General features: G+C 42.0%; 1 protein-coding gene across 2 annotated transcripts; it reads left to right on the forward strand.

Moving 5' to 3' along the window:
• The first annotated feature begins 986 nt into the window (after positions 1 to 986).
• Positions 987 to 1718, forward strand: LOC149191152 (uncharacterized). 2 transcript variants are annotated; one of them, XM_089413515.1, is made up of 2 exons: positions 987 to 1207; positions 1331 to 1718. In XM_089413515.1, exons 1-2 carry the CDS (start codon positions 1088 to 1090, stop codon positions 1538 to 1540), a joined length of 330 nt encoding a protein of 109 aa, XP_089269641.1. In that variant the 5' UTR covers positions 987 to 1087; the 3' UTR covers positions 1541 to 1718. The 2 variants fall into 2 exon arrangements, with proteins under 2 accessions (XP_089269641.1, XP_089269642.1); XM_089413516.1 differs by having other exon boundaries at positions 1069 to 1207; positions 1342 to 1717.
• Positions 1719 to 7605: the final 5887 nt, after the last annotated feature.

Raw genomic sequence — 7605 nt, forward strand, 5'->3', positions numbered from 1 at the left:
ATCTGTTATTTGTGCTTGCTCCGGCCTCGGATGTGACTGCTGCTGATGCTGTTTATCAGATAAGCTTTTCAGGATCCTCTCCTGTTCAACATTCAATCTTGCGTTATCCGCACGCAACTGAGCCATTTCATCCTTTAGCTCCTGCAAAGTCCTCAATAGCTTTGAGTCAGTAGTGCGACCTGCTGCTCCTAGCTGTACCCAGAACTCAGAATTCTGTTGAGGTTGTTCCATGTTATCCGGAGGTTCCGGATTCCCATAAGGAGCACTGTTTGCTCTTCTCATTCTGCTACTACCTGCTTCAGAACATCTCATTAAACAGATTTAATTTATCTTGGTGTATTGCTGAACTGTTACCATAATACTGTTTATATTCATGTTGCTGTAATCTTAAAATTTTCCCAAAGGTCACAGAGTTGTAAACCTTGGGCTCTGATACCAATTTGTCACGCTTCCACAATTTTTTTTTTTTTTATCTTTTATAACACAGCAATGTTAACTTTCCTACCTAAGCATTATTACTTTGACTTACACATTGTTTGATGCATTCAAACCTTACAAATACATAAGAATTGCTAATTTGTTATATTCATGGCTTGATATATGTTTTTATAGTCGCATTCACATATACCTACTTACCTTCCTCATGATCACGACTTCAATGATTCAGTTTACATTATACCTTAATCATATCTAAATGAAAAGGACATAACCCACAGGCTATGGAAATAGATTATTCGTTGACCCCGCAAATGTATGGTTGTATGCAAATGTTGATAATGGAATGTTTATTACATATCCCGAGAGATCGGGATTGATCATCTGTCCGGCCATCGTATTCTCGGACCAGGTGTAAGCATCCTCCATCGTCCATTTGGAAAGATGAGAGGCAGATGGCAAACTTGCCATGTGCGCCCTGTACATGGCCCTGACTCCTAGGCCTTGTTGCTTTTCGCGCCAGAGAACCTCCATGGTAAACCGGCAATCGAACGGTTGACAAATCTTTCTGCAGATCAAGGGTTCATAATAAGCCACGAACCGGTAATCATCTGGAGGGTTTATAACTTGTCTACGCTTCCGGGTTGCCATAATGTTTATTCCATTTCCTCCGCTTCGTTCCAGCTCTGTATCCTCATGGTGCTCCGCCGCATCGGTCTTTTGTCTCAGGCATGCAGAACTGGCCACTATTCATCCTCATGGCTGTTTGAAGGTAAGGTATCCGTGTCACAGAACCCAGGTGCAGCTTGGATATGGTTATTGTTTTTTTTATTTCTCTGCTCTGGATTCATTTACAGTTTGATACCAGGTTTATATGATGCTAACATCGTTGCAGTTTTTGTGCAGGTATGAAACCTTCCACCCTAAAGAACAAGGGTTCCTCTTCCGGTCGTCTTTCTCACCGACAGGTAAACTTCAACCCCACTTTCCGCAGCTATACATACAGGTTCTATGTGGTCAGGGTCTAAGTTGTGTTCGTCCGCTTGACAGGGGTTCTGACAATGAGTCCCGAATCTGTTCCCTGCACAAGCTCAGGGTCTCCTGAAGGCATGTAGTGTTAGCTTTTTGAGTATTAAAACCCTTCGCTAGGAATTCCGAGGGTTGTATTACTGTGGCTCATGAATGATTTACAGTTCTGTCTCAAACCAAGTACTGGCATTTTATTCTTTCTGAAACACAGTCTGTTATTATTTCTTGAGCTCGGCTTCGGCTCGAATGGTTGATTAATCGTTGTTGTTTATAGACAAAGTGACTTTACGACCGTCTGGTCATTTGGTTTCAATAGACCGTGCAATTTGCTTTACAATGATCAATATATTTTTTCCAGGTCTTTTATTGAATGTTTGAGTTTTTACCACAGTTCAGATGAATGAACCTACGGCCATTCGACTCCGGCCTGGTTACCTCCACTGGCTGAGCGTAAGCTCCCGCTGCAATGGTTACCAGGTCAGGGTTTCACCGGCTATAATCCGCCTGAGAGAGCTTGTAACCCTGGTTACCCTGCTCTGTCCTCGGCGTCCATGCTTATGTTACACAGGAATGGTGCATGTTTTATTTCAGCGTTTACATAGTATGACTAAAGTAATATGAAGTCGTTGCAATGCATTCCGATTAAAATACCCTCGCTGAGGTTCCCCTCACGGCCTTGCGCTAGGGTTTCTATATTTAACACCTTTATTTATTTGTGCGTATAATGTATTACAGTGCGGAGGAGAACTCCAGTTCGACATTGCTATGTATGTAAATGTATATGCTTTAATATACAGATAGATTACAGTTCCTTTTCAATGCGGAACATATTTGTCCATTATATCTGTAAATGTTGCTATATAAATGTTTCTTGGTTCGGTTCTTGAACGCGTCTTAGGGTTTTCCAGCGATCTTTACAGTGCTGTATACTTTCGTTTAATGATGAGGCCTATACGTTTGGTTTAGGTTCTTATTGCTAATAGTTGCAAATCATTTGGTATGAAATGCGTTTCCTTATCACAGACCTATCCCTGCATTCTCTGTTATAATACCAAAGGCTGTTATAATACAATGGTAATGTTTTTCCTTATTTCCAGTTATAAAAGAGTAGCTAGTATCGGTCTCTGTTTAAGTTATAGAGTTACTCTCTTTTTTTATTTATTCTCAGGAAAGGAACAGCTAATACTAGTCTCTGTCCGAGTTAAAGAAATTAACATTCTTTACCTTCTATACTCAAGAAAGAACAACTAATAACCATCTCTGTCCGAGTCATAAATATTACTCTTCTTATCATATATTTTCAAGAAAATAGCAGTTATTATCAGTGGTTTTCCTTCAACACAGAATAATAACAGAAGTATTTCTAGTAGATGTATGCATTGTGAGCCATACCTGCTCTTCCGCAACCTACTTGTAATTGCTTGCCAAACTCCCGACCGTAGGAAGACTTCTCTTTGATCTTCCACCCCCAAGCACTTGCAGGTCCTACTCGACCGCAATAACACTGGACTCGCCAGTAAACGCTATCTGATCCTAACCAGACTTACCGTGCACAGGAAATTCTTTTCCTCTTATGCCATCTGATCCTAACCAGACATAGCATCCAAAAGAAAAATATTTTTATTTTTTTCCTCCTTGCCATCTGATCCTAACCAGACTTGGCAATTCCCCTTTTTCCTCTGGGGTCTCAACTACCTCAAGGTAGTTAGGGTTCCAGCATAACTGACTCATCAGTTACTTAACCAAGATTAATCATAACTCAGTTCCAATAATGTCAACACAATTATTTTTCATTAACACAAATTTAATAACCAGAATATATATATAATTTCAAATAAAGTCTCTTGTTCCATAATTACTTTTATCATTTACCAACATTACTTTTCACAGGGGATATTACATCTCCCCCTCCTGAAAGTCTACATCGTCCCGATGTTGCTGTTTACCCAAAAACAGTCTGGGATAAGCATCCCGCATCATTTGTTCATCTTCCCAGGTGGCCTCTTCAGGCCCAAAGTGCTGCCACTGCACCTTAACCTGGATGATGATCTTTTTCCGCAGCTCGACTCTTCTCTGATCTAATATGTTCACTGGTTCGACCAGGAACTCTCCTTCCGGTTCCACCTGAAACACATAACAATTAAATCAGTTGTTTACTAGTATTTATTTCAGTTTACAGCTTTATGACAGTCTTTCCTCACCTGAATGTCCTGCCAACTTATTACATGTCTAGGGTCATACACATATCTCTTTAAAACTGATACATGGAAGACATTATGAACCCGAATATGGCTGGGTAGGGCGAGCTGATAGGGTACAGGCCCCACTCGTGCCAGAATTTGGAACGGTCCACAAAAAGGTGGTGCCAATTTGGCACAGGCATTCCATTGGAGGGTACTCTTCCTGGGTCGAACTCTGATGTATACATGTTCACCCACTTGATACTCTTTAAAGGTTCTCTTCCGGTCTGCAAATTTCTTCTGCCTATCTTGTGCCATCTTTAAATTAGCTCGAACCTTTTTCACCATGACTTCCATCTCTTCCAACATTTCAGGTCCTAACAAGAATTTGTCCTCCGGTCCACCCCAACTGGAGGGTGTGCGGCACTTCCGGCCGTAAAGTACCTCAACATGTCCTCCAACACTTGATTCACTCGCTCAGTCTGTCCGTCAGTTTGCGGATGATAGGCGGTGCTGAAACTCAACCGAGTTCCTAGACCTTCAAATAAGGTCCTCCAAAAAGCTGAGGTGAACTTAACATCACGATCAGATATTATTACTTTCGACAGCCCATGTAGTTTAAATATATTTTGCATAAAAATGTTTGCGATTTGAGCTGCACGATAAGTGGATTGAACCGGTATAAAGTGAGCTGCCTTACTGAGTTTATCCACTACTACCATTATCGAATCATTATTCTTTTTGGATTTCGGCAAACCGGTAATAAAGTCCATGGTTATGGTCTCCCATTTCCATTCTGGTATGGGTATTGGCTGTAGCAGTCCTGCAGGATGCTGATGTTCAGCTTTCACTTGCTGACACTCCAAACAGCGCGCCAGGTATTCTACAACATCCTTCTTCATGCCTGGCCAATAATACTCCTTCCTTAGTGAGGTGATTAATTTCTGGTAACCAGGATGTCCTGCATAAGGACTTCTATGCTTCTCATCCAAAATCTTTTCTTTAATACTGCTCTGATTGGGTACATAAATCTTCTTTTGAAAACACAACAAGTCGGCTGCATTCAAAGTATAACCTTGTTGTATGGAACGGGCATCTGAATTCTGCACCAAATGCTTCTTTTGCAAATAACTCTGATCTTGCGCCGACGCCACCCCAATCTCTTGGTCAAGAGTGGACCATCCTTGACTGATACCAATCTCATAAATGCAATGCACTTTTCGACTTAGTGCATCAGCTACTCTGTTTTCCTTTCCCTTCTTTTGCAAGGAGGTAATGGGGAAGGCAACTCTAGAAAAACCTTCTACAAACCGTCGATAATATCTAGCCAGCCCCATGAAAGATCGAATGTCTGCTACATCCTTGGGTGTAGGCCAATCCATTATGGTTTTAATCTTTTCAGGGTCTACGGCTATACCTTCCTTTGTAATAATGTGACCCAAATACTGGATCTGTTCTTTATAGAAATCACATTTGCTGAATTTTCCATATAACTGATGCTCCCGCAAAGTCTGTAACACTATCTTTAGATGTTCCTCATGCTCTTTCCTATTCCGGGAGTAGATAAATATATCATCAATAAAGATCAATACAAATTTGTCTAAGTATTGATGAAATACACTATTCATTAAACACATAAACGTTGCAGGCGCATTAGTTAACCCAAAAGGCAGTACCACAAACTCGTAATGTCCATAACGAGTACGAAAAGCAGTCTTGGCTATGTCTTCATCTTTTATTCTAATCTGGTGGTATCCTGATCTCAAGTCGATCTTAGAGAAGATGGTCGCCCCCTTCACCTGATCAAACAGCTCGTCAATGCGGGGTAGTGGATATTTGTTTTTAACTGTTAACTTATTCAACTGTCTATAGTCAATGCACATTCGCAGAGTCCCATCCTTCTTCCGCACAAACAGTACAGGAGCTCCCCAAGGAGAGACGCTGGGGCGGATGTACTTCTTTTCCAACAGCTCTTGCAGCTGCATTTTTAACTCAGTTAACTTTGGCACACTCATCCAATAAGGTGCTCGGGATACTGGGGCTGCTCCGGGTACCAGCTCAATGGTGAAGTCCAGATCCCTTCTGGGTGGCAGCCCTGGAATCTCTTCAGGAAATACATCTGCAAATTCTTGCACTACTGGTATATCTTTAACAGTTGCAATCTTATCCCCAGAATCTGCAAACCCCACTTGCACTGCATAAATCTGGCATTTATTCCGGATACACTTAACCAGCTGAGAGGCTGTGATCGGCCGAATCTGCACTGGTTTCTGAATGCCTTGCATTTCTTTTCCCACACCCAGCTCATCTCTGTAAGAAACTGTTTTTGTTTTACAATTAATTACAGACCACCGTCGTTCCAACCAGTCCATTCCTATCAGCACATCATAGGAACCAAGAGGGAGTACATTTAACTCAGTTGTTATGGTTTGGCCAGCTAACCTTAATGGACAATTGCTGACTTTGGTTAATACTCTTCTTTTGGTCCCAGTGGCCAGCTGTACTAACCATGGGCTTTTAAATTTAGTAGTTTGCAAACCACAGCTTTCTACCACTTTAGGACTTATATAGCTCAAAGTAGCTCCTGGGTCTACTAAAACAGAAACAGCGCAATCAAAAATCTTACCTTCGAACTCTATCATCGTTGGCTGGTAATCAGCTTGCCGATCCTCCAGTGCTGCGTTTATTCTGGGCATGGATCGAGCCACATCTCCTACTGTTGAAGCTTCGTAGATCTGGGACAACTGATCGCTGTCCTTCCGATGAGGGCAGTTCCTGATATAATGGGGTCCGCCACAACCCCAACACTGAACAGGTTGCCGAGCTGTGCTTTCATTGTCCAATCTAACTTGCTGTTCATTGTATTTGGGTTCTGCAGGAGGTTTGAATCTACTCTGAGTTTTTGCTGGATTTTTAGTGCTGGCTCCTTTCGAAAATCCTTTCTGAAAACTGCTGCGTGCTCCCTTACTACCCATGGGCATTTTACTGCTTCGCTTTTCTGTCCAATGCTTTCCGGGATTTTCTCCTTTTGATTTGTTCTGCTGATAACACAGTCTTGCTTTTCGTATTGCTTCATCCATGGTTTTCGGATTATCGAACTCTATCCTTTCTCGCATTGTCAGAGGTAGGTTACTAACAAATCTTTGTACTTTAGCCTTCTCTTCACGAATATAGGGTACATAGCGAAGCAGGGATGTGAACTTGGTTACAAACTCATCAATGGTCTGCTGTCCCAGCCGCAGATCGTGAAATTCACGTGCCTTTTCATTATAAAAACGTTCTGTCAGGTACTTCTCTTTAAAATATCCTTGAAACTTCTCCCATGTCACATCCTGTTCACTTATTCCCCGCACCATCTTGACCTCTTCCCACCATAGCGTGGCTTTGGCTTGCAATTGGAATATAGCCAGCCTTGCCTTCAGATGATGATCGTATTCGTATACCTGAAAATACTTATTCATATTAATCAGCCATGCCTCTGCAGCTTCTTCAGATTCTCCGTCAAAATGAGGTGGTTTAATCTTCCTGAATTCTCCGTGTAATTCCATCTGGGGTTTTTTGGAAGTCTGATATTCAGAAGCGTTAACAGACTTCTCTCCTCTCGTCTCTCCTCTGTCTTCTGCTTCCTCCTGTTCAGTATGATAGCTCTGTTCATCTGTTATTTGTGCTTGCTCCGGCCTCGGATGTGACTGCTGCTGATGTTGTTTATCAGATAAGCTTTTCAGGATCCTCTCCTGTTCAACATTCAATCTTGCGTTATCCGCACGCAACTGAGCCATTTCATCCTTTAGCTCCTGCAAAGTCCTCAATAGCTTTGAGTCAGTAGTGCGACCTGCTGCTCCTAGCTGTACCCAGAACTCAGAATTCTGTTGAGGTTGTTCCATGTTATCCAGAGGTTACGGATTCCCATAAGGAGCACTGTTTGCTCTTCTCATTCTGCTACTACCTGCTTCAGAACATC

This window comes from Pinus tabuliformis, chromosome 3_1, assembly GCF_031772625.1.
Source record: "Pinus tabuliformis cultivar Carrire ecotype Pingquan chromosome 3_1, CPIR1, whole genome shotgun sequence".
NCBI classification, from domain to species: domain Eukaryota; kingdom Viridiplantae; phylum Streptophyta; class Pinopsida; order Pinales; family Pinaceae; genus Pinus; species Pinus tabuliformis.